The following is a 27378-nucleotide window of genomic DNA, read 5'->3' as shown; positions in this document are numbered from 1 at the left end:
ATCTGGACTTAGTATTGGGCTCTTGCGAAAGCCTGGTCCTTGGAAATTTTCTGCTGTAGGTTTTTTGTGTAGCTCTAAGTTGTTTCAATTCCATATTGCTTTTAAGATAGGAGCCTAGTCAAGTGTGTGTGTGTGTGTGTGTGTGTGTGTGTGTGTGTGTGTGTGTGTGTGTGTGTGTGTGCATGTGTCTGCATATATATCTGTGCACCACGTGTGTGTGCCTGGTACCAAAAGAGGCAAAGTGGCACTGGATCCCTTGGCACTAGAGTCACAGTTGTGAGCACCATGTGGGTGCTGTATCTCAAACCCCGATCCTCTTGCCCAACAGATAATGCTCTTAACCACCAAACCACCTGTCCAGCCCCAAGCCTTGGCATTTTGAAAGCTCATTTGAAGGAATCTGGAGTTGGGCTGAGGGATCTGGAAATCTACGCACGATGGTTAAAGCTTGTCCGTCTTTCATGGCTCTTCCCTGTTTGAGACAGAGAAGCAAGCACGCTGAGAACTCTATTGTGATTTGTGTAACCATGGAAAATATTGTTTGTACTATCTTAATGGCCCTTTGGGGAAATTCTAGATGACTAAATCTTTTGTAAACTCATCAGTTTCTAGAGCATCATGGGGCACAACTTAATCTATGTGCAGAGTTCCTGAGCTATAACTGAGTAGCGTGGCCCTGGCTACTTCATTTTTCCATTTCTCTTCGAAGTTACTGTGTGCTAAAATTATTATTTCTGACATGCTTGCTTTAAGAGGTGTGTATACATGATATGAATGTGAATGTCTAAGGGCAGATTTTGAAACTGCTTCCCCAGCTTTTATTTTCATTGCTTTGAAAAGTAAACTAAAATAACAGAACTTAAAGCCAGCCATAGAAGTAGGGACGAGAGGACTCCTCCACCTCCACAGGTTCTCACTGCGTAGCCCTGGCGAGCCTGGAACATACTATGTAGACTAGGCTGGCCTTGAAATCACAAAACTTCACCTGCCCATTTTAAGAAATTAAATTTTACTTCTTTATGTCAAGAGTACGTGAAAGATACCTGAAAGCACATCAAAAACAAACAAACAACAACAAAAACCCCTGGGCTGGAGGGATGGCTCAGAAGTTAAGTGCACCGCCTGTTCTTCCAGAGGTCCTGAGTTCTATTCCCAGCAACCACGAAGACTCACAACCAACTGTAATGAGATCTGATGCCCTCTTCTGGTGTGTCTGAAGACAGCGACAGTGAACTCACATACATAAAATAAATAACTAAAGCTATTTATTTATTTATGTATTTATGTATTTATTTATTTATTTATGTATGTATTTCTTTATTTATGTATTTATTTGAGACAGGGTCTCCTGTAATCCACACTAGATCCGGATTCCCCTGCCTCTAGCTCCCAAGTGCTGGGATTATAGTTGTGTACACCACACTCCATTTATGTGGTACTGAGGACTGAATCCACAGCTTTGTGCATGCTAGGCAAAGCACTCTGCCATCCTGCATCCTTAGCCTCATAAAAGCCCTTTGTATTACCCATTGGTGGTGGCACTTGCCTTTAATCCTAGCACTTGGGAGGCTGAGGCAGACAGATCTCTGAATTCGAGGTCAGCCTGGTCTACAGATGAGTTCCAGAACAGCCAGGGCTGTTACACAGAGAAACCCTATCTTGAAAGAAAACAAACAAACAAACAAACAAACAAACAAACAAAAAAAACCAAAACACAAAATCTTATATGTTGATGGAAATGCCTCTAAGTAACGCACATAAAAATTCTTTTTTTTTTTCTTTTCTTTTTCTTGGAGCTGGGGACTGAACCCAGGGCCTTGAGCTTGCTAGGCAAGCGCTCTACCACTGAGCTAAATCCCCAACCCCATAAAAATTCTGTTTAACGGGTGATAGTGGCACTTGTCTTTAATTCCAGCACCCAGGAAGCTGAGGCAGGTGGATCTCTTATATGAGTTGGAGGCCAGCCTGGTCTATAGACCAAGTTCCATAATGGTCAAGGCTACACAGAGAGTCCCTGTCTTGAAACTGCCCCCACAAAATAAATAAACAAATAAAAGAATCCTTTTGTGGGATTATTGCTATGTTTCCTTTTTCAGAACTATTTCATCTTTTTACATCTATTTTTTCTGTATATATGTGTATGTATCTATGTGTTTGTGCGTGTGTATCTATGTGTGTCTCTGTGTGGGCACACATAGTGGAGGTCAGAACAACTTGCTGAAGTCAGTTCTCTCCTGCCACCTATGGGTCCCAGGACTGAACTCAGATCTTCAGGTTTGCCTGCAAGCATTTTTTCTTGGAGCTTCTCCTTAGCTCATAAATTTCCCTTTATGAAGGAAAATACAGGAGGTAAAGTCCCTACAGTCAGTAACAGTAACCATCCACATCAGCTTACTCTTTACGTAATAGAAGAGGTCTGCGCATGACATCCGCTGTATGCTTGTGTTGCACAAGACAGACTCTATTATCTTGATTTTAAAAAAAGGATGGTTAAATTTTAAAATAAGTTAATTGCATAGAAAAATGATTTTGTTGGTGGTCTTTATAAACAGAGTCTCTCTATTATCTATCTTTGGCTGTCTTGGAACTCTCTGTAGACCAGACTGGCCTTGAATTTACAGAGATCCACCTGCTTCTGCCTTTTGAGTGCTGGGATTAAAGTTGTGCTCCACTATGCCAGGCTCTCAGAAAATTTCTAAACTGCTTTTGCTTGTAAATTTAAAATGTAAATGTAAACCATGTATTTTAGAATTGGCTCATACATAGAGCTGCTTTTGCATGGTTTCTGGGCTTGGGTCCCTATGGAACATATATTCTCTTACGGTTGAAATGGGCTAATTAGCCTATTTCTATCGCTATTAGCCTAATTGCTAATAAGAAATACATTTTGTTGTAATGTTATAGGGGCGGATATTTTATCTTTATCTTTTTAACATTTATTCTTAAAATTGTGTGTTCGTGGTATGCGTGGGTGTGTGCTCTTGGAGGCTAGAAGGGGGAGTCAGTCTCCTGAAACTGCAGTTACAGATAGATTTGGGTCACCCTATTTGGTTGCTAGAAACCAAAATCAGTACATGCTCTTAACCACTGACCGGTCTCTTCAGTCCAGAAAGTGGATATTTCAATATCCAACTAAGTATATATGTACATTATAAAATTAACAAGATCTTGGGGGTTGGGGATTTAGCTCAGTGGTAGAGCGCTTGCCTAGCAAGCGCAAGGCCCTGGGTTCGGTCCCCAGCTCCGAAAAAAAGAAAAAAGAAAAAGAAAAAGAAAAAAAATTAACAAAATTAACTTATACCTTAGTGAGTTGCTAACGCTTGGGGACCAGCAAGATGGTTCAGCATGTAAATGACCTTGCCACCAGGTCTGACAACTAGAGCTCTATTCCGAGCAGGCACCTCCACCTGAATACTGTGGGCAAGTGCACTCCCACCCCCAAATCAACCTACTAATTAATTTTTCTCAAGGTGCCAACGCGACGGGTCACAGTTGAACATATGCACTGCTCTCTCGGAACTCCAGTTTGGAGCCTGGAACTCCAATGGCATGGACCAGACACCTCTTCTCAGCTCTGCAGGTACTGCTTACACAGCACACACCAACACAGACGCATGCACATGATTAAACTTGAAGTGCGCAGTAGGACTAGGGGGATGGCTTGGAGATGAAGAGCAGTTGCTGCACTTGTAGATGACCCAGGTTCAGTCCCCAGCACACACATTAGGTGTCTTACAACCCCTAGGAGCTGGAACTGTAAAGCCCTCTTTGTGGTGTCCATGAGCACTGCACACGGTGTGTATATGCATAGGCAGAGAAAGGTGGGTCTGTGTCTAGGCCACACAGCTACACAGTGAAATCTGGTCTTAAAATAACTTGTTTTTGTTTTTTTGTTTTGAGACAAGGTTTCTTTGTACAGCCCTAGCTGTTATGGAACTGAGTGTGTAGACCAAGCTGGCTTCGTACTCAGAGATCAGCCTGCCTCGGCACAGACATGCACCTTTTGATGCCGGCCTTTTTTTTTCCTTTTTCTTTTTTTTACAGATTTATATTATTTTGGGGTTGGTGAAATAGCTTAGTGGTTAGAAGCACTGACTGCTCTTCTAGTCAGTGAACTCATCTGAGTTCAATTCCCAGCAACCATATGATGGCTCATGACCATTTGTAATGGGATCTGAAGCCCTCTTCTGGTGTGTCTGAAGACAGTGACAATGTACTCATATACATTGAATAAATCTTTTTAAAAAATTCTCTACTAAAAAAAAGGTTTAGGACCTCTGGAAGAGCAGTCAGTGCTCTTAACCACTAAGCCATGGCTCCGGCCTCTCCCCCAACCCCTTCCCCTCAGCTTTATTCTTTAAAAAGGAAAAATATCTTGCCTGTTGGCAGAGGCAGGGAACCTCTGAGTTCAAGGCCAGCCTGGACTAATCCAAGGCAGCCACTGCTACACTGAGAAGCCTTGTCTCAAAAACAACAACAATCTTAACAAAAACTCAGAGTTCCTTTAAGTTTCTATTTATGTCTTTTTAATGATCACTTTGCAAGCAACTATTCTAAGGTAATTTTAGTACATTTAATACTCCATGTATTTGTGACTAAAATATGTCAAATACAACATTTTCTTCAAATGTAGACATTTGAAGAATTAAATACATGCAAATTTAGAACATGCAAGGCAACCATTAAGTGTTCTCTATTATGTAATCTACATTATATCTGGACTGTCAACTTGTAGGATAGCCAATGAAACTCTTTTGCCATTTCTGGGATTTTTTTGGTTTGGCTTATAAGGTCAAAGTTTCATAGGCAGCCCTTGATAGCCTTGAATTTAGAGATCTCCTGCCTCTACTCTCTAAGTGCTGGGACTAAGGACATAGGCCACCAAACCTAGCTCATTTCTGGTATTTTTAGCCAGTACTATTTACTGGCAGAAAAGAAGGTTCGGTGGGTGAAAGCGACCCAGCCTGGTGGAACTGAGTTCAATCTCTTGACTCCCTGTGGTAGAAGAGACTGGACTTAGGAAAACTGTTCTTGGATTACACACACACACACCACAGTTATGAATGCACTCACACCCAGAAGCACACAAATAAATAAAACCAATACTGTTTGGGGATGGAGAGGTGACTCAGTAGTTATGAGTACTGGCTACTCTCCAAGAGGTTCTGAGTTCAATTCCCAAAAAACCACATGATTCAAAATGGCTCACACCCATTTATAATGGGGTCTGATGCTTTCTTCTGACATCATGCAGGTGTACACGCAGAAAGAGCACTCATACGTAAACATGCCATTTGAGTAATCCTGCTCTTTGAAACCTGGGTCTCCACTATTGGCCCCATAATTGAAGAAATGAGTCTGTAACTCCTACTACATTTGTGAAGGTCTAATGTTTGATTTTGTGATGCGGTAGGGCTAGGAAATTAAAGATCCTAAATTTTGCTTAATGGGCAAAAGCTGAGCTGACATACAGAGATTTCTGTACAGTTCTTCTGTGAAATTATGCTAAGTGTTGCTGTCTCTTCTACATTGTAAAGGTACTCACGTGCCTGCTGTATCTCTAAAGTGCACGGTTTAGGGGATACCTAGTGGGGACCCAAGCTGGCAGGGCCCTAACCTAGAACTGTTAGTGGTGCTTCCTGTTCCCAGGCCTGGGTTCACGTGCTAATTGTACTGACGAGTTAGTCCCTTAAAAAAGATAATTAGATGTGCCCTACCACTGTGCACTCCAAGCAGCGCCTCCTAATAATTAAAAGGTGTTGGACACTGATCTCTCATGGAGCACCCTATAAACAATGCTTAACTTTCAAGCTGCTTTTCATTAACTTTTTGTTCTTGTTGATTGTGTTTCTATGAAGCTTTTTAATTGTTGGCTGTTAACATTCTGTAGAAATACAACAGAAGACAGAGAGCAGCATTTCTGAGATGCTGGGACTTCTCCAACCCACAGAAGAAATAGAACTCAAACACAAGAACAGGCTCCAGGCAGGCCTGACCTAAAAGCCACTCCTTTTATACCTCATGTTTAAATGTGGTTCTGAAGGTTTTATTGGTTACTAACTCTAGACATGTCATTCTCCCAACATGAGATCAGGTCAGACCAATGTGGACAGATCGTCATGTGACGAGAGATAGTTGAGATGAAAGCAACAGATATATCAAAGCTGTCTTCAGAGAAAACTCTTTAGAAACAAGCATGAGGGGGAAGTATCACAATGAAAATGAAGTCATCTGGGCATGACAGACATCTGCCTATAATCTCAGCACTCTGGGAAACTGAATCAGGATGATGGTGACCTGGAGGTTGGCCTAAGTGTCACAAGACCATGTTTCAAACCACAAGGAAGTGGAGTTACTTGTGCTGGACCTTCTAAAAGTAACCAATGCCAAGAGCTGTGGGAAAACAGTCCTCATATTTGGTTACTTGACAGGAACGTGTCTTCTAACCTTGGTTCCTACTTATATTCTGATAAAAATTATCTCCTAGAAATTTGGTTTTTTTGGTTTTTTTTTTTTTTTTGTTTTGGCTCTCCTTTCCTGCTGCCCTGTCACTCCTGATTTAACCTATAACATCTACATGAATTAAAATGCATTTGTAAGATGACAATTTTGGGAATCAGTGATATATGCATATATATATATATATCTGTATTTATATATATATACATATATATATTTATATATATATCTATATATATATATATATATATATAGCTTTAGCAGGTGAAGATATCTGCTGCCGACCTGATGTCCTGAGTTGGATCCCCAGTTCCCACATCCTCTAAGTTGTCCTCTGATCTCCACATGCATGAAAGTCATGGTGTGTATGTGCGCATGCACACACAGACAAAAGAAAATTTTTTTAAGTAAAATAAGAGCATTATGGGGAGACTGGTGGGTCATTCTTCTCGCTCCCCATACATAAAGGCTGGTAGAACCCTAAGACCAGAGAATAACACAGGCGATTTAAATTAATTAATTAGGGGTTGGAGAGATGGCACAGTGGTTGGGAGCACTGACTGCTCTTCCAGAGGTCCTGAGTTCAAATCCCAGCAACCACATGGTGGCTCACAACCATCTGTAATGAGATCTGATGCCCTCTTCTGGTGTTTGAAGACAAGTACAGTACTTTCATATAGTAAGTAAATCTTTAAAAAAAAATAGTTTGTGTGTGTTTCTGTGTGTATTCGCTCAAACTGAGTATGTGGAGGCCACAGGACAACCTGCAAGAGTTGGTTCTTTCCTTCTACTCTGTGGACTTTAAGTATCAAACTCAAGGCTCTCAGGCTTGCTGGCCTCATCGGCTATGGTACACTTGCCCAACCAAGACAACCCCGGCGCTCTGAATACTACAGAGGGAAGTGTTCTCCCTTACTGGATATGCATCACATAAACTCCACATGAAAGCTGCTCTAATTTGTATCCTAAGAGTTTTTAAAATCCTCTTCCTGGTCCCTCTGTGCTGGATTGAGTCCAGGGCAATGGGCATGCTAGACTCACCCTTGCCTCTGAGCTAAGCTCCCAACCCTGCCTCCTAGGAATCTGAGGGTGAATAAAATACAAAATGAGACCAGGAGAATTTTCTGGGTCAAGTAGCACAGGCTGGCCTTGAACATCTGGATCTTACTATCTCCTCTTTTCAAGTACTGAGTGCTTACTTAGTTTTAAGAAGTTTCAAGAAATATTTTAATAACCATGGAGAGCCTGAGCACTTGACAAAGCAGCCCACTACCAAAGAATAATAACTTTTGTTTATAATTTGGGTGTGGGGGCTAGAGAGATGGCCTAGTGGTTATGAGCACTGACTGCTCTTCCTAGAGGTCCTGATTTCAAATCCCAGCAACCACATGGTGGCTCACAATCATCTATAATGAGATCTGATGCCCTCTTCTGGTGTGTCTGAACACAGTTGCAGTGTACTTATATAATAAATAAATAAATACATCTTTAAAAAAATAATTTGGGTGTGGTGGTTTGCTCTTTTCAAAGCATGTATAAAAACATGGCTCGCCTCAGTAATCCCAACACTCCAGTGACTAAGGTTAGTGGATAGCTGCAAGGCAGCCAACCTGAACTACAAAGTAAGACTCAAATATTGGGATGGAAACTAGAGAAAAGCCTTTATAAGAAGAGGGCGATGAACAGAATTATGCCTGGAGGAACTCTGTGACAACAGGTGCACACCAATGGGAAAGAACGGGCAATTAAAGAGTTTGCAGTCTATGCTTTTTTTCCTTTCCTTTCCTTTTTCTTTCCCCTACGCAGTCCCACTGGGAGGCCAGCTGTACAAGCATCTGGGTTAAGAACTGGAGATAAGGCCGTGACTGCTCTTGTTCAGTTTATGAACTTACTAAAGCGTCACGTTATTACTGGACTTAGAAACGTATAGAGTTCCCACTTCCTCCTCAGTCATATATCCCTCAGTTTTTCACATCAGCACCCTACCAAACCAAGGGGCAACCAACTTGCAAGAGGAGGGAGTCCCAGTCTGAGTCTAGCGGCAGCCTGGACTCCTGCTGCACACTGCCCCCTAGTGGTCACCCCAGGTGGCCTTGGCTTCCCGGAGTCCAGCTCCCCAGCCCCAGGTCTTCCACCCACCCTCTTCACCTCCCAGTCCCCTCCCCTTCCTCCCGACAGCATCCCCTTCCTCTTGGTCCTTCTCCCCCCCGCCGCCGCCCCCGCTCCGGCAGTCTCCAGGCCGGCGCCCACAGGGCCGGGCCGGGCCCGCCACTTGTCACGGCACCTTCCATCGCAGTTCGGACGCTCCGGAACCCCGCGTGTCCTTCCCCCTCACCTAGTCCGGAGCGCTGCCGGCTTCGCTCTCACTGGGCCCGCCAGTTTGGTCCCGTTTCTTTCTCTAGTTAAGGTTCCTTGCCAGTGGCTTCACTTTTTGGCCTTTTCACATATGCATATTTGGGGGGCCTTTACCCCCCCTCGCGGAGAAATGGAGGCAATAAAATGGCGGACCCGGAAGTGAAGGCGCTGTGACTATGCGTCCTGGCGGAGGAATCTGAAGGAAATGACTTAGCAAAGCCAATTCGCCCTGCTCTCAGAACCGCAAACGCACCTCTGAGTCCGATTTCTTCTTACTGAAAACCTCTTGAGCTGGAAAAGCGTATACCGAGGGCATCCTGAACGGGACTACTTAGCGAGGCGCAGGATCATTGATTACGTGTCTTACGTGAGACATAGTTCCGGCAGGGGACGGGCCGAGATGGTAGTTTTGGCGCCAACACGTGCTGTGGGGAAACTAGGTTACTGGTGGGGCTCACACTCTACCATCTCACTTGTTCTCCGCAGGGCTAACTTTAGGGTTGGGGGAGAATCTTGCTTCCGCCTCGATGAAGCTGTTTGAGACATTCCTGGCTATACACTCCTGTCTGACCCGACACTTTTCCAGTGTCCTAAATATTTATCAGGAGAGAGAGAGAGAAAAACCCAAAACTTTTGGAGACTAGAAGAGGATAGAACATAAAATTGCATGTCTTCTTAGCCACTAAATTTACCAGTATATCTTGGTTTCTCGTCACCATTTTAACCAGTGAAAGAACTGAGAGAAACCAGGGAGAAACGGCACTGGAAAGATAGCTCAAGGTTTAAGAGCACTGACTACTCCAGGAGACCCAGATTCAATTCCCAGCACCCACAGAACAGCTCACAACTGTATAACTCCAAGATCTGACACCCTCCCACAAGCATTACATTCAGACAAAACATCAATGCACATAAAGTAAAAATTAAAAAATTAAATCAGTAACAAACATACCTTTAATCGCAGCAGGAGGCAGAGATTCCCCTAATTCAATGCCAAATTTAAACAAGGCCCAAAATTTAAACAAGCTGGAAGTGGTGGCACACCCCAGCAGAACCAGGTGGATTTCTGAGTTCAAGGCCAGCCTGGTCTCCATACAAAACCACACAAACAAGTTTAAAGGTTAACGATGGGCTTGGGGGCATGGTTTGTCACTCAGGAGCACTGGCTGCTTACAGAGGAACTCTAGCAGGGTCTTGTAGATGCTTGGCAAGCACTTCTACCACCGAGCTATGTCCAAATCCCAAATTATTCTTCAAAGCCAAATATTAGACGAAAAGGGAAAACCGGATGTGGAAGCACGAGTAATTTCTGAGATCTGTAGTATTTCACTGGAATTGAGAAAAACTAAGCCCAGACTTAGGATTTAACGTCTTTATTACATAAATGAATAAATGGCTCCACGATTCAGCCGCAATAGCTTTGGAAGGAATGGGGACAGGGGTAGGGTCTGAATGTAACTGCTTATTTCACGGTCTTATGGTAGCTGAAGAACTGGGTCCAGGAACCACTGATTCCTATCACATACTGCACCTCCAGGAAGGCAAAGCTACAATACCAAGGACCAAAACACTGCGCCTGCTCCACGACTAAATCGCAATTTTATATAAATTCTCCTACTGCTACTCTGGTTTTCCTTTTGATCAGATACATCTTTTGCCTTTTAGGAAGTAAGTATTCTAATAGTAAAGATTCCCCATGAAGACTCAAATCTGATTTTCCCAACATTTCCAACCCGCAGCCGGAAGCAGAGCTGTGAGCTGGAGTTAAAGGAACGATCTCTGAACCAATAGGATGCGTTCCTCATGTCCGGTCTCTTGTGTTCGCAGGTAACTACCGCCACGACCCCGGGGAAGAGAATGCACTGCAAGCAGCAGCAGAACTTATCTTAGCCTTTTAGAAATCCTGTTCTGTCTCAAAACGTCCAGGTTCTCACTACTTCTCAAAGCAGTATTACTGACCTGGTGCTGAAAATTAGGGAGGTTCAAGTAATCTTTGAAGAGGATTAAAATGTAACAACAACAAAACAAGAAAAAAAACTGGTCTCCCATTTTGCACAACTATACTTCTCTCTGATGCCTTGAAGAAGGGTGATTTTTCTGGGATTAGTTAGTATTCTCAGGGCTGGGGGGGGGGTGTCCTATGATCTTGTACTCCATTGATTAAACCCTTGACTTTGTGCCTAGAGGGCTTTTGAGAGAAACGGAGTAGGCAGATAAATAAATAGATAGATAAATAATAAATAAATAGATAAATAAGTACATACATACAAACATACAATTCGATTGGCAGATTCATCAGCACCACCAGCACAATAGAGGGAAGAGAACAAGATTAAACTGGAAGGCTGAGAGAGGAAGGGACTTAAGAGGGAGGACAATGAGGGTATGGGGCAGGGGGCAGAGAGAGAGAGGTCTCGACTTAGAGCAAGTCCAGGTCGATCGAGTGGATGCTGGCAATAGGGGCTCTCCAGAAGTTGAAGGTGCTGTACTCAAGGAGGGGGTCGCCTTCAGGGCTCTTCCGCTCAGCTCCAGTTGCCTGCCCGCCCATTTTGCCAATGCTGTTGCTCTCCTTGCTCTTGTAGGTAGGTGAATCTGACAGGCCCAGGCCTTCCAGCTCCGACAGATCCAGTTCTGGGATGGGCATCCTCCAGAAAAGAAAGGAGCTGTACTGGCTACTCACAGGGTCCCGCATGATTCCCTGAGGAAGAGCAAATCACTTGTTAGACCTCATGCTAGAGCAACCTAGGGCTTTCCCTTGCTTACGTTGTTCTTTTCCATGTACTCTGGTAAATCAGCCAAGCTTCCTAAGACAAATACCAAGAACTCTTACTATTACCACCAGGCTCCTACTTTCTCCCCATCTCTGGCTGACCAGATACTACCTATTGTGCCAGGTCCTTCTTGGCTCTAGTTTTTCCCCCAGTAATACACCTCAGGCCTTATGCATACTAGGAAGGAACTGTATCGTGCCATCCCCTTTGAGTCTGATTTTTGAGGTTTTCCAAAGTCTGGCCCCACTCTGTTTATGTGTGGTATTGAGGGTTTGACAGATGCCGGTGTGTTCTAGGTGAATGTTTTAACATCATATCCTGAGCCCACTCTGTACCTTTATTGAGACAGGATCTTAACTCAGTTGCCTAGTCTAACCTTGAACTTGAAGTCTTCCTGAGTCACTGGGAATACAGGCCTGCTCCACTAGGCCTGCTTAATTAATAATTGTGCTGAGAATCAAAAGCAGGACCTTGCATGTGCTGGTCAAATACCCTACACATCGCCAGACCTAGATATCTGGCCTCTTCACAGTAATTCAGTAAGTTAGGATGCTTCTGTATCGGTCTTTCTTTTCCTTCTTGCCTTTAAACCTAACTAAAAACTTACCTCTTCCAGGACATTACCCCCAGAACAGCTGAGCTCCATCTACCCAGCTGGCTCCAGCACCCTGCATTTCTACTTAATTCCACTGAGCTTTGGTTACAGATCACTATGGACTGGATACCTGTTTTATGTGTGTATCTCTCTTTTTTTTTAAAGATAGATAGATAGATTGATTGATTGATTATAAGTACACTGTAGCTGTCTTCAGACGCACCAGAAGAGGGCATCAGATCTCATTACAGATGGTTGTGAGCCACCATGTGGTTGCTGGGAATTGAACTCAGGACCTCTGGAAGAGCAGTCAGTGCTCTTATCCACTGAGCCATCTCTCCAGCCCCTGTGTATCTCTTTTAAGAGACCAAAAATTCCTTTGTGGGTAAAAACCCACCTGCTGGGTTGGGTGCTGGTTGCACACCTTTAGTCCCAGCACTGAGGAGGCAGTCTCTCTAAGTTCAAGGACAGAAAGTTCCAAGACAGCCAGAACTATATAGAAAGACTCTGCTCAAAAAACAAACACACGAGGAGATGGCTCAGTGGTTAAGAGCTCTGACTGCTCTTCCAGAAGTCCCGAGTTCAAATCCCAGCAACCACATGGTGGCTCACAACCATCTGTAATTGGATCTGATGCCCTCTTCCGGTGTGTCTGAAGATGGTGACATTTTATTTATGTACATAAAATAAATAAATAATTTAAAAAAAGAAAAAAAAAACAAACACACTCTCCGGTAATGCAGGAGCTAGCCCCTCCACAGAAACGTTAACGTGCTATCCCATTCCTACTCTGACAGATTTCTCCTTTGGGTGACAAATCTTCCCTGTGTTTCTCTGTCCTATCTCTCCTCAGAACAAACCCAGATGCAAGGATAATTTTCATCCAGCATACCAGGATCTTTTTCCTTTGGTCCAAATGCTAGAGGAAATCTGACAACATGGAGCAGAGAGCTGGGAAGCACAGGTAAGGAAGTGAGGTTTAGATCGGAAAGAAATGACATCTTCACAGTCTCAGCTTTGTCTTAAGAGACTTTCCTACCCCGCCTGCCTCTTACAGGTTTAGTGGAGTCTGGAGCCCCTTCTTTTCCCTTATTAACAAGGGAAAGGGCAGAAAGCTTTAGTTTAAATGTTCCCAAAGGGGCAAAGTGAACATTCCACTACCACCAAAAATAGAAGCCAGGGTTTCAGAGAGCCTTTCTAGAGCATGCAGTCAGCTCTTCCAGCCTGTGATTCCAAAACGTCCCTAAATGATGGAAAATGTCTCTACTAAAGTAGGAAAAGAGCTAAAACCCAGGACACAATCGACGAGAAATGTGGGGGCTAAACAGTCTGTGGATACAGCAGAGGTGACTTGTTTCTCTCGTTTTTGCTTTTGAGTCTTGCTTCAAACTCAACTCCTGTTGAGGCTAGTTTTAAACAAACCCTTCTTGCTAAGGCATCTCTGGTGCTAGATTTCAGGAATGTATCATCAAGCCCAGAACTTTTGGGCTGGGTTTTTTGTTTGTTTGGTTTTTTGGGTTTGTTTGTTTGTTTTTTGAGACAGGGTCTTCCTCTGTAACCCTGGCTGTTCCATTTTTCAAACAAATGTAGTCCACCTGGGCCTCACACTTCCAGCAATCTTCTCGGCTCAGTCCCCGGAATGCTGGGGTTCCAGGTTTGCGCCCCACACTTGGTTTCAGACTTTGCTTTTCCTCCTTAATCTTGTGTAAGCGTAGACACACACAGGTGCACACAGAGCATGCATACCCACGAGATTGTGGAGCAAAGGTAAGGGGGAGGACCTCTGGTGTCCTGCTTCAATATGGGCCCTCGTTCCACAAGACAGGGTCTCTCACCGAACCTGGAGCTATGCTGCTTGCTGACCAACAAGTCCAGTGATCCCGTCTGTGCCCTCCCATATTGCCGGGGCAACACATGTGGGCAGCCACACCCAGATTTTTATTTGGGTACTGGGGATTTGAATTCTAGTTTTTGTTGTTGTTTTCTTGTTTTGCGACAGTGTTTTTTCTGTGTAGCCCCTGGCTGTCCTGGAACTCATTCTAGAGACCAGGTTGGCCTTGACTCCGATCTGCCTGCCTCTGCTTCCTGAGTACTTAGATTAAAGGCGTGCATCACCACTGTTAAACTCAGTTCTTTTTTTTTTTGTTTGTTTTTTAAAGCGCGTGCCACCAGAATTCTGCCAATTAAGGTTCTTTTGTTTATGTATTTTACGGATGAGTGCTTTGCATGTATGTCTGCAAACCAGAAGAGGGGGTCACATCCCATTACAGATGGTGTGGTTGCTGGGAATTGAACTCAGGGCCTTTGGAGAATTAGAGCAGCAGCCAGTGGTCTAAACAGAAATGACCTCAGGTTCTTACACACACATAACAGGTGGACTCACCCACGGAGCCATCTCCTCGGCATTTCTTTCCCCCCCAAAGAGCTGAGGACTGAACCCAGGGCCTTGCACTTGCTAGGCAAGCGCTCTACCACTCTACCACTGAGCTAAATCCCCAACCCTTGTTTTTCGAGACAGGGTTTCTTTGCATAGCCCTGGCTGTCCTGGCACTCCATCTGTAGACCAGGCTGGCCTCAAGCTCACACAGAAATCTGCCGCCTCTGCTTCCGGCCTCCAGGTGCTGAGGTTAAAGGAATGTTTCCACTACTGTCTGGCTCAGCTTTTTTTTTTTTTCATTTAAAATTCTTTAATTTATGTGTACATGTGTGCATGATATATGTATGCAAGCTGATGTCCTAAAAGGATATTGGTTCCACTGGAGCTGAAGTTACAGGGGTTTATGAACCAGCAGGGGTGCTGGAAACTGAACTTGAGTCTTGGGAAAGAACACCAAGTGCTTGTAACTGCTAAGCCATCTCGTCATCTCATGACCTTTCGATGTTAAAAATACGAACCACTCTATTTATACTCCCAGCATTCAGGAGGCCCAGGCAGGAGTTTCAGGAATATGAGTTTGGGTCCAGGTTGGGCAAGACCATGGCTTAAAAAAAAAAAAAAAATGTTGAGGCAAGGTCTCAAAGCTCAGGCCAGCTTTAAAATGCAACTCCTGATCCACTTGCATCCATCTCCCAAATGCTGGGATCACAGGCATGATCCAGGATACCTGGTTTGAAACAAGGAAATTCTGAGTCTGTCTGTCTGTCTGTCTGTCTTTTTTCAAGCGCCAGAATAAGCCCTTGGCAACCGAACATTACTCAGCAGAGAAGCATCTTAACGAGAGACTGCTGTCGGGACTGAAGCAAAGGAAAGGTGAGGTCATCATCCCAGGAACTCCGCTCTGACCATCTCCACAGTAATTTGCACACGTGCTCACAAGCACGACTGCGCCTATAACACCTTCCAGTGAACCAATCACTGCTCAGGTCTGGGGCTACAGATACTGCAGACCAAGCCGTAAAAAGTCATCCAAGTCACTGACGCTGCTTATCAGGAATGTTTACTGCATTACCAGGTTTCTCCTAGTTAGCTGACTTTAAAAAACAACATCAAAAACCTTCCTTCTAAGTCTCCTACAGAGTAACCTTCTTACAATGCACAGCATGTAATAGACTGTTTTCCAGAGACAGTGTCTCAGGTAGCCCATGACCTTAATAGCAGAAGCTTACCTTGAACTTCTGGCCCTCTGACTCCCCAAAGATTGTATAAAAGTCTCTTAAACAAACAAATAAACAAACAAAAAACCAGAATCTTAGGGGAAAAAAAAAGATTTGTTTTTGCTCTTTGACCTACGGTCTAGCTATGTAACCCAGGCTAATTAGGAAGTTATTATATTTTTAGCCCAGGCTAGCCTCCAACTCAAGATCCTCTCTAGTTACCACTTCTGGCCTTCTGAGTGCTGAGGTCACAGGCATTTTTTAAAAATGAAAACATTATTTTAAAAAAATGTTATTTGAGACTGGGTCTCACTACTTAGCTCTGACTACCCTAGAACTCCTTTCGTAGACCAGGCTGGCCTTGAACACAGAGATCTGCTTGCCTCTGCCTTCTGAATGCCTGAGTTAAAGGTGTGTGCCATCACACTCTACTAAAAACGTTACAAATGGGGGACACCTTAGATAGTCAGTAACTGGCTAGGTTGTCTAACAAGTTTGTGTGCATCCCAAGTCTCACAGTTTCTAAAATAATCCCGTAAAAATGTTTAATGAGCTAGAGAGACAGCTCAGAGGCCCAGAGCACTGGTGGCCCTTCCAGAGGACCTGGGTTGGGTTCCCAGCACCCACTGACAAGCAAGGCCTGTTCCAGGAGATCTGACACCTAGTCTTCTCTGGCAACAAGCATGCACTTGGCATAGATTAAAATAAATCTGTGGGGGATGGGGATTTAGCTCAGTGGTAGAGTGCTTGCCTAGCAAGCGCAAGGCCCTGGGTTCGGTCCCCAGCTCCGAAAAAAAGAAAAGAAAAAAAAAATAAATCTGTGTATTGTGAGAGAGGGCTGTGGCGTCCATGAGGGCTGTAGCATCCATGGCCCAAGCCTATGCTGGGGTGAGAGGACAGTGCCAGGCTGATGCCTTTTACCTCGTCTGACCTGGTAAACTAGACAAGATGAGCTGTGGGGGGAATCTCCTCTGCCCTCCATCTTGCTCTCCTGTGCTCCGCTTTATGTCTGAGCCCATCTCCCCAGTCCCAGCCTGGTTCCCTCAGCAATCCTGTCTCAGTTTCCTCGGAGCTGGGAACACAGGCATGCACTGCCACGCCCCAGTAAGAATTTTGAGGCTGGTACAGTGGCGCATTCCTTTAATCCCAGCACTCGGGAAGCAGAGGCAGGCATGGGCGGATCTCTTTGATCCAAGTTAATCAGGGTCACATAGTGAGCCTGATTTAAAAAAAAAAAAATACATTTGTGTGTGGTTTTATTTTTGTTTCTTCAACAAGGTCTTGATGAGTATCCCAAGTGCTGTTTTTTATTCTGCCTCTGAGTCCTGGAATTACAGGCATGTGCCATAATGCCCAGCTAAGAATTTAGTTCCCAAAAAAGATATTTTCTTATATTCTTTTGACTATTGTCTGTGGTTCTAATCTGAATAGCAGGATGGATAGCGTGGTGGATTCCTATAACCCTAGCATCAGACAAATGAAGGCAGGAGATCAGGAGTTTGATGTCAGCCCAACTACAAGAGACCCCCGACTTGGAAAACAAAGTGAGCAGAGACTAAGCTGGAATTTGAGTCATTGTTGATAAACTGACTCTAACAACTGAAATGCCAGAGTCCAGTGTGGCAGTGCACAGCTGTAATCCCAGCACTCAGGAGGCTGAAGCAGGAGGACTGTGGGTTCAGCCTGGGCTGGACTGCATAGTGAGTCCAAAACCCCCAAAACCAAAACAAGAACATGAACGAGAACCAAAATGAATATGAAAACAAAACAATTTAAAGAAAATTTTGTGAATATTAAAAGTCTGGAAATCGCTATACTACACGTATAGAGAGACCCAGATTTGTTCCAGAAAACATTCATAAAGGCATACATGGCATTAAAATAAAAGACAGGCTTCTCTTCAGCTAGCCTCCCCTTTCTTCCCCTGAATGCTCTTCGCCCAGCTTTCTATTCATTTTTGCTTCTCTTGAAGGCTCTGGATGGTGACAAATGACAAATGTGCTCAGTTCATGCTGGCCATCGCCACCCACTTTTGAGCTACTTCTAACTTTCATTGTCTAGTCTCAGCAATAAAATGATTAGTAGATACATTCGAAAGACACACTTTCTTTAAGCTACCTGGACACACCCAAACCCCCTTTGTCCAATGCCCCCATGCGCATCCAAGGCCTAATCCACAGGGCCTTGCTGTGTCACGCTGCCCCCGTGCAGTCTGAGCAGGGATGGTGGAGAATGAAAATGGAGGCTTTCTGGTATTTCTCATGTCGCTCTAGGATTTTCCTGTTAGCCACAACCTTCCCCACTTACTGGAAGGAGCTGCAGAGACAAATTTGCTCTCATAAGTAGTTCCTGTGACCTACACTGATTGCAGCATGCCGACCGGCAACTCCACAATTGCCCCCACCTGTCCTACACCTCAAGCCTCTTTGAAGCAAAAATCTGAGACAGGGAGGAGATTGTTAAAGGTTCCTATCACTCTCAATAGCATCTTATATTTAAAAAGAGAGAGAGTACCCTGCTCCCCAAAACTCCCTACAAGAGACAGAAAATCGAGGGGGATGGAAATACAAGTAGAGGCTACAATAATTACAGTAGGAATAAAGATTCAGCAAATAACTGGTAGCAGAAATTATAGCTTGAAAAGGAAGATATAGATAACTAGACACTAGACAGAAGCCATTAGATGCACAGGGCAAAAATTATAGGAAAATGAATACATGAAATGAAGAGCTAACTGCGGAGAGATGATTACAGGTAAGGTGTTAGAAATGAATGCCTAGGTCCATGATAAGGCATGGATGGAGATCTTAACAGATAAAAATCTGGTAACAAATAGTTACCCATTGTTCATAGCGCCCCCTTCTCTAATCTTAAACTGTCCCCCACCTCCGTCTCGCACGGGGGTCTTTCTAGCTTGAGAAGCTGTCCCTCGACTAGGTTACCTGTTAGCAATGAATGACTAGGGTTGTTCCGAAGACGGAAGGAATGCCTCAGGGGCTCGGGGGTCGGCTCTGGACTGGAGAGGAGGTTGCTGAAGGAAGCTGTCGGGGATGTGACGGCTTTGTCTCCTCACGCCTTCTCCCTCGTCTGTGACGGGATCGGCCGCTGGGTCTCCCCTGCAATGCAGCCCCTCCTAGCAAGGGCGGAAGCACTCCCCGCCCCCTCTCTGCCTGACTCGGCTAATTCGAGGGATAGGTTCCGGAACACGCCACCCAGGGTAGAGCCTCTCCATCGGCTCGCACCGCACCCCCACCTCTCCAAGCACCCTCGTGCTGACTGGAGTGCATGGCTGAGCAGTTAATTGTCCTCCAAGATGTACGGGTTAAAAAGTCTTCCCACTAAACAACAGAACGGCCCTCCTTTCCCATTATAAGGACTGAAGGGGACTTTGGGAGACTCGGAAAGGGCCCCAGCACATCGTCCTCTCAGAGCCTGCAGCAGGTGGACAGACCTAGCTCAGACACTTGGGGTGCCGCGGGTGTCCCATAGCGCAGTGCTTGCCGCTGTTCCCGCGGGCCACGTCGTGCGCCCCGAAGCTGGGCGGAGCGCTGCGCTCGGCTCTCAGCCCCTGGGTTTCGTAATCGCGTCGCCGGCGTTTCCGCCCTCGGCCGGCCCCACCTCTGCCGGCCCGCCCTCGACTCCCCGCCGTGCGGAGCAGCAAGCCCGGGGACCCGGAGTGGCGGAGCCCCCGCCCGCAGTGGGGACGCCGGGGAGCGGCAGGTGAGAGCGCCCGGCGAGCTGGGCTGCGCGCGGGCGGCGGGAAGGGGAGGGGAGGGCAGCGGGGAGGTCGCGGTCACAGTACACGCCCGGGCGGCACAAAGCTACGGAAAGGCAGGGAAACGGCGATTGCAGCGTGGGGCCGGGTGGGAGGTGCGAAGCGACAGGGGCTTCTCGCGGGCCCTCTAACCTGAGAGATCTACCGTGCTAGACAAACCGAAATGGAGCTGGGGCCCGGAAGTTCTAAACCAGATTGAGGCAGCCATGGAGAGCAGTGGCAGAGCCAGAACGATTCATCGAAGTTCCCATCCTGGGTCTCAGTGGGTGGGGGACAAAGCTGGAGTCTGATGGAAAAGATTGGGGGAGGGGAAGAAATTAGGATCTCTTTCTGTTACCATTTAAGTTCCCCCAGCACTTTCCTGGGGTTAGAGCAGGGTTGGTCCTGGGACAAATGTCTGTCACTTGATTGCAAAGGGGCCCATTCCTCTTTTCAGAGTCCCTCAGCAGCCCGCTATGTTTAGAGGGTCTCCACACAGGGACCAGCTGCATCCCTGGGCTTATAGCCAGAGTTTGCCCACACCATTCTCAAGTCTCTTTCTCTCCAGCTGCTTCTTGTGAAGGCTTGTCAGACAGCGGGTTGGAGGCCTTGAGGCCGGAGGCAGCGGGACCGGGAGAACCGGTTTGGGGCTACCACAGGATCGGGGAACTACCTATGCACATCCTTCCTCCCCAGCTCCTCTTCCCCACCTCTCTCCTGCTTGCCCCTCTACAGCTCCGAAGTCAGTAAGGCCCACCATAACTATAGTGGTGGTGTAGGGATTGTCATTCCAAGTTCTGGGTTTCTTGTGGAAGTGAGAGGGGCCCCTCTGTCAGGATGTGGCTTTCTGTACTCTAATCCCAGATCCCTTCTGTCTTCCTTTTTACGGTGGGGATGAAGTAGTGGGCAGTGGATTCAGCTCACCAGCTGAGGTCTCATTTGTCCTCGGCCCACTCGTTGGCTGCTTTGAAGCGGAGTGACAGCCAATGCTTAGTACTTCCTTTTCTGGCTTTGGTTCCTCCTCCCCCTACCCCACCCCACCCAACACTACCACAGTGACCCTGGCTGGTCTTCACACTCTGACACGGGCCTCCGAGTTTCAGAGACCCCAGTGTCCTAAGGGAATGGAATTTCCTGGTCACCCCTCATCATCATTGGTGGTTTCATGCCAAGTCCCACACACACTTTCCCTCCACCCAGCTCGGTCAGGTCCCTGGAAGAGAAACAGAACTGTCCTTGTTCCCTCCACAGCCCCCTTTCCTCTCCCTCCCTCCTCCTCCCCACTCCCAGCATTGGCCACCCCTGTCCACACTGCTCAGAGCAGGGTGGAGAACGCCAGTAGAGCCCAGCCTCGGAACGAACTGTCTGTCTGGTAGTGTTGGGGGTTTCCTTTGATTCTTTATTGTTTTCTCCATTTCCCCAAGCCTTACCACCTGCCACCATCATGACTAGCCTTGTGACCGACTTTCCCACTGACCCAGCCTCCCCTCTCAGGGCAGCTGTGTGCTGGACTTCAGTCCTCCCTTCCAGGGGTGGGAAAGGAAGTGAAAGAGTTCAGACTCTTGGGTTCTTTCCTACCCTAGAAGCTGCATTCTCCTGGTGGAGTGATCTCTCAAGGCTGCTAGAAAACAACCAAGAAAATCGTTCTGAAAACAAATAGAACTCGGGGTTTGGTCTGTTTAGGCTACTGGAGCCCAGGCATCCAGCCTCAAGCCTAGGGGGAAGCTCATTCTTATTCATGCTAATGCTCAATATTCATGAGCTGCTCCACCGGCCTCCCTGAGCTGGTCTGTAGACAGGAGAGGGAAGTGCAGTTCTCACAAGGAAACTCAGCTGGGCCACAACCCGTGTCAGCAGTGAAAGGGGAGAAAGTTCTTCCTCGGACACAAATGCTACTGGAAAATTCCTGTGTCTGGTTTGCTGGTGGAGCTTCAGAGTGGTGGGGAGCGGAGGGGGAGACACAGGTCAGAACATGAGGGGAGGATGAAGGGAGGTCTGAGCCTTATGGGGTGTGAGACACCAAGCTGCACACGACAGGACATGTGAAAAAGGGTGGGGAGGCTAGAAACTGATTCCTCAGAGCAGAAAGCTACTCTACGAGTTACCCCTACAAGATACGGTAGGTGGGCCACGGGTAGGTGCGCAGTGCCCAGCTTCCAGGAAAAACAAGGTCAGGTACGAACGCTAGCTGAACCCTGGGAGGGGCCGTCAGACTTCCTGTGGGGCAGGTGAGGGGCAGCAAAGGCAGCGGAGCAAGGAGGAAGCAATCCCTGCTCCAGGTCTTTGCTGAGGTCCACACTCCCACCGCTAGGTGGTCCTTAACGAAAATGTAGGTGTTGGGGCAAGGTAAGAGAAAAGGGAGGGACAGGGCGGAGGCCTTGTTTGTGAGAACAAAAACCACTATTTCCTCTTCAGAGGCACTTACACGCCCCTCCCCTACTGCCCTAGCCAAGGGAGAAGGGAGCTGAAGTTGGCCGTACCCCTAACTGTTCATTTCTGTCACTGTCTGGCTTTCTCTCACAGTCTCACCCAAAGTCCTTCGGGGCCCCCTTCCTCCTTGGTCCCGGAAGTCCCTGGTCCTCACCTTATTCATGGTCTTTTCCCACTATTCTGTGAGAAGCGACCATGAGCCTCTTAAATTTGGAGGGGCTCAGTAGTAGTCTCCAAGAGAGACTCGGAAGATGGAGCCTATCAGAAGGTTTCTGGGGAAAAGGGAGGGTCGTTCCTCACTAACATTTTATCTTCTTTCTGCTAAAATTCAGGATTCCGCATCCAAAGACGACAGGACCTCCTGCCTGCCTTCCCAAGCCTCTTGCTGGTGTTCCTAGTGGCCCCACTGAGTCAGACTCTGACTTTCACCGGAAGACTCCTTACTGGCCTCTAGGATTGCCGCCTTTTCCCAGCCCATCTGGTTGAGTGAACAGAGAGTTGCTACCCCTGAGTGTGAGGACTGGTTGGTTAGCAACAAACAAGAGCCCCCTGGGGCCTCTGGCAGCGGCCTGAAGCTGGAACCATCCGGGAATATGAGTGAGTTTTGGCACAAACTGGGCTGCTGCGTGGTGGAGAAGCCCCAGCCGGTAAGTCTCCCCACCCCCATCCTGACACAGGAGTTAGTTACCATGTGCTGTGGAGAGGAGACACCATCTCTGATCTGCCTTATGACACACACTTTCCTCATCCCCCTCTTGAGGGTGGCTGTGACTAGGCAGGCGTGTTCACGTGCAATAAAGGAGGCTATGTGACGGAAGAGACAAGTCACCTAGCTGTCAGCCACTCCTGTTCTGAGATGGGCAGGGCCGTGGGTAGAACTTAAGACTTATCAGCAGTCCCTCATCACCCAGAGGTGACTTTGCTTTGACCTTTCTTTGTTACGGGAGCCACTCAGCAGGCCACTGTCCTTACCACTCTGGTGACATTGTCTCTGGTTTATGATCTTCTGTCTTAGTCTTTCTTACCCTAAAGTTTGCCCATTATACTGCCAAACCAGCCTTAGCTCTCGGTGGGTTCTCAAGACTCCTTCTCCTTCCTATACTGACGGGAGGAGACGGCTGCATACCTGACGCCCTGTCTTCCCCAAACAGAAGAAGAAGAGAAGACGGATTGACCGCACCATGATTGGGGAGCCAATGAACTTCGTCCACCTGACTCACATCGGCTCTGGGGAGATGGGGGCTGGAGATGGACTTGCCATGGTACGAGGGAAGGGGGAGATGTGTATTTGGGGTGTATTGAAGCAATAGAATAACTTAATGGGGAATGAGCCTTCAAGGTGGTGCATTCCTGAGCTCCAGGGTTAGCCCTCCTTCTTTACAGTGACCTGTTGCTCTCCATTGGAATGAGAGGTATAGATCTTGTAGTAATTGAAGCGCTTTTTCTAAAACCATGGTCTCCTTAAGTACTAGTCAGAGCCAGGAGGTAGAATGCTTACCTAGCACGCAGGAACCCTAGGTTTGCTCTCCAGCACTGCATACCGATGTGGTGACTCATACTGGAATCTCAGCACTCAGGAACTGGGGATCAGAGGCTCAAGGTCATCCTCTGCTGCAGAGGGACTTTGAGGCCAGTCCGGCCTAGGGACGCTATCTCAGAACAGAAAGAAGGAAAGGAAAAACCTGTTCAATCAGTGTTAGAGTGAATTAGTTGGGAATCTAGGGGCCATGAACGGTTCTGTTCTAAATAATGTCTCCTGCATGTCTGCTCTCAGTAAGGGAGTAGGTTTGGTCATACTTTTTTTTCCCCATTTTTATTAAATTGGGTATTTCTTATTTATATTTCAAATGTTATTCCCTTTTCTGGTTTCCTGTCTATCGGCTCCCTAACCCCTCCCCCTCCCCGTCATACTTTTTAATACCAGTTACAAAACTCACAGAAATATATGGAAGAATTTGTGTGTGTGTGTGTGTGTGTGTGAGAGAGAGAGAGAGAGGGAGAGAGAGAGAGAGAGAGAGAGAGAGAGAGAGAGAGAGAGAGAAATAGGTAAATGACTCATTCCTACCTGGTCTTCATGAGACTTCCTTGACAGGACAGCAGGCAGATTTAACCTCTTCAGATGGATGTCATTACCAGAGAAGAGAGGGAGTTCAGGTTCCTCCTAGGGGTACGGGGTAAATTGTTGCTTGTTGTGGAACATAGAGAGTTAGGTGGTTGTGTGACCTGTGCTTTTCAACAGACAGGTGCCGTTCAGGAGCAGATGAGATCCAAGGGGAACCGGGACAGACCATGGAGCAACTCTAGGGCCTTGTAGCTCCCGTGGGCCTGGTAAGTGACCGGAGAAACCCATGTTACGTCGTGTGCATGTGTTAACATAGCCTGATGCTCCGACTCAGACTCTCAATCCTTAGAGGCAGGAATGAGGGTGGATTGGTGGGCTGACAGAATTAAAATGAAGAATGAACCCGTGTACGGGGGTGGGGGTGGGGGGAGCGTGGTTCCCGAAGCACACACCTGTAACCTCTGCACACTGCGGGAGGGGGAGGGGAAGCCCAAGGTCAGCTTCTCTTCACCAACACAGTGAATGCAGGACCAGCCTGGGCTGCATGGGATCCCGTCTCAAAATGAGTTTGAGAATAGAGCACCCTATGGAAAGTTTAAAATATGAACTATGGGCCAGGCATGGTGACATGGTGACACATGGCTTTAACCCAGCACTGGGGAGGCAGAGGCAGAAGGATCTTTGTAGGCTTGAGGTTGGGAGTACTTAATGGGCGTCTCCTCCTTGTACTCTCCCACAGAAATGCACATTGTACAGCGCCTTCTCCCTCTGACTTGGTTTTAGCCTCTTTGAGGGCAAACTGCCCTTTCTTCTTTTCCACTGTTTCTGATAGGCAGGTTTAGATGGGAGGTTGCTGAATTTAAAGTCAGCCTGGACAACACAGTGAATTTGAGTTACTTCAGCAATTACTTGGAGGCAGAAGGATTGCTATGTGTTTGAGAGCAGCCTAGGCTACAATGTGAAACCAAAACTTGATGATGATGATGATGATGATGATGATGATGATGATGATGATGATGATGATGATGATGAAGAATTTATTTTTTAACTTCAGGTTTTGCAGTCTTGGAGTTCCTATTCTGTGTCCAACCCAGAAGAAATGCCATCACCAGATCCCTTCCACCAGTGACCGACCCAAGGGCCCTCTCTCTAACAAGTGCCTCAAAAGGAGTGGGGGCTGGACTCCCTCTGCTCCCTCTGGCCTCTGCCCCTCCTGGAGATGGGGGTCCAGGCAGCAGGACTGACCAAGTGACTACTGGTGGGCCAGAGGAACACAGCTGAAGCCCTGCACACCCTTGATCTGAGCTGGGGGTTCTCTGGGAACCTGGAATGGGTTCCCTGCTCTGGAATGAAGGTCGGGTGCCGCCTGTTTCAACTTCTTGCCTTTATTCTTTAATCGAGGCAGGCAGGTGCGGGAGCCACAGCTGAACCCGACTTTGCTACAGTTCTCCCTGCTTCCCTGCCCTCTCTTTCCTACTGGAATGAGCAATGCAGAGGTTATGGGGCTGGGTGACCACTGCCCAATCCACTCTGGATTTCAGACCTGAAGGTCACGGCCCCGCCATGTGTCTCTGCTGACACCAGGGCCTTGCTCCAGTTAGGCCTCTAATCCCTTGCTTTTGTAGTATTAGTAGCTTCCCAGAAATATTTTTTGTAATTAAAATTTGAATTTGAGTTCTTTTAATTACCCCCATCCTGCTTCCCCGTCCTTTCCCTGTCCCTATAAGAAACCTTAGGTGTCCCACTGAGTAAGAGCTAAGGGCTGGATCTTAATTTGACCACATTCCACTTAAGGCTTGGAGTCCTTGCCTGCCCTCTGTCAGCCGCCCTGCTGGCCCAGGTGAAAGGAAGAGGAGGGTTCTGGATAAAAAGCCAGGATGTAGCAAGATCAGCTGTGGGGGTAATGAGGTAAACGGGTTGAGAGCACTCTTCGGAGCACAGGCCCTAAGATCCATTATGGAAGCGTAGCTTTTCAACTCGAACACTTGAAAAGAGCTGGGACAGTTTGGGCTGCACCATGCTCTGTAATGGAGGGTTGTTCGGCACCGACCACAGCATCTCTGCTCTCCCCCAGCCCCCAGCCCAGTGTGGCAACCAAAATAATCTCGAGAAATTGCCAAATGTCTCCCAGGGATAAAATCATCCACAGTTGAGAGCCACAGTTTTGAGAGTCAAGCTGTGTTTTCCTTAAGTGGTTTCCACATGGCCTTCCCACCCGCAGCCTGGTGAGCCAGCACCCTCAGAGGGCAGGCTCAGCAGAGCCCCGCACATCCTTAGTTCAACTGTGTTGCTTGTGCTCAAGTCTCTGCAGAGACGGGACGGGCCGTGCTGGGATCAGAGCAGAGGATCAGAAGCTGCAGACACTGGCTATGCTGTCCGTGCTGAGCGCCTCTCTGCTCTCGTCTTTGAACCCAGCGTAAGACTCAGGGACTTTGGAAGATCAGGTGTCACGACGTGGCTAAAGAGTGTGCTTTAGATGGGAAGGCGCTGCAGGAGCGGAGTCTTTAGGCCCTTTGTTTTCTCAGGTGTTTTTGTTCTGGCCCTTTCTTTGCAGGCTGATTAGAAAGGCAGAACAAGACAGACAAGCTCCTGACTGCTCTAGAAAAGAGGGCCGGGGTCTCATTAGCTTTGTAATAGGAAGCTTGTTTTGTGGTAATGGGTCAGGGTTGTGGAAACTGATCTGTGCCTGCTGCCTCCCTCCGTCCAGTTACCCCTGGCCTAGTGACTGAGACTTTCATTTGTCCAAAGCTCTGCACTCTGGTGTTTCAGGCTCTAAGACTGGTCACGGATGTCCACTCGGAGTTTGCCTCCGTGCGGTTTCAGTCAGGCCTGCCTCCCTAAGGGAGTTCACCTCGTAGCCCTAGAGGAGCTTATTAATTGGAGGCTACGTGAATACTTGCTGGAGGACCTGTGTCCCCTGGCAGCATGCTCCCAGGAAGGCCATTGGCAAAAGGTTGGACATAGTGTGGGTGACCCTGAGCTCCAGTCGTGCGTTAGTTTTTTGAGCAGTCCTTCCTGCTGATGCTCTTCTGCCTCGAGCTACCTTCTCTAGTGTGTCTGCTGCCACCACTTAACAAGGTGATTGGAATGAGTTTGAGTCATAATTTATATTAAAAAGTTGATGATGGACTTTTAAGATACATTTTTTTCCAATAAAAGAATTAAGCAAAATGGTTTCAGAGGAATCACTACAAATGTGTGTTAGATCAAAAGTTGGGCATGGCTGATGTAGAAAACAATGTGGCATGTGGCAGAGAAGGAATTTTGTTTCAACATAGCCTTTCCTGAAGAGAAGACAGTACAGTACTGGGTAGGTAAGGAAAAGCCACCATGCTATTTCCTTTCATTTGGTGTTTGA

General features: G+C 46.9%; 3 protein-coding genes across 4 annotated transcripts in view; 1 reads left to right on the top strand and 2 right to left on the bottom strand.

Moving 5' to 3' along the window:
- The window catches only part of Gabpb2 (GA binding protein transcription factor subunit beta 2), a 32915-nt gene extending 23536 nt beyond the window's left edge, over nt 1-9379 (bottom strand). Inside the window, exon 1 of one of the 2 annotated variants that reach the window (XM_032897759.1) lies at nt 9068-9379. The gene's annotated coding sequence lies outside the window, so the exon portion shown is untranslated. The other variant, XM_032897758.1, reaches the window with a different exon arrangement.
- Nucleotides 9380-10171: 792 nt separating this feature from the next.
- Mllt11 (MLLT11 transcription factor 7 cofactor) lies at nt 10172-18966 on the bottom strand. The gene is made up of 2 exons (XM_032897755.1): nt 18717-18966; nt 10172-11512 (listed from the first exon to the last, which is right to left on the bottom strand). Exon 2 carries the CDS (start codon nt 11504-11506, stop codon nt 11234-11236), a length of 273 nt encoding a protein of 90 aa, XP_032753646.1. The 5' UTR covers nt 11507-11512; nt 18717-18966; the 3' UTR covers nt 10172-11233.
- Nucleotides 18967-19367: 401 nt separating this feature from the next.
- Nucleotides 19368-27191, top strand: Cdc42se1 (CDC42 small effector 1). The gene is made up of 5 exons (XM_032897756.1): nt 19368-19494; nt 22291-22605; nt 23110-23220; nt 24198-24286; nt 25075-27191. Exons 2-4 carry the CDS (start codon nt 22552-22554, stop codon nt 24270-24272), a joined length of 240 nt encoding a protein of 79 aa, XP_032753647.1. The 5' UTR covers nt 19368-19494; nt 22291-22551; the 3' UTR covers nt 24273-24286; nt 25075-27191.
- Nucleotides 27192-27378: the final 187 nt, after the last annotated feature.

Source organism: Rattus rattus, chromosome 3 (genome assembly GCF_011064425.1).
Source record: "Rattus rattus isolate New Zealand chromosome 3, Rrattus_CSIRO_v1, whole genome shotgun sequence".
NCBI lineage: Eukaryota > Metazoa > Chordata > Mammalia > Rodentia > Muridae > Rattus > Rattus rattus.
Note: the sequence above shows the minus strand (reverse complement) of the source record. Positions and strands in the feature narration are given on the sequence as shown.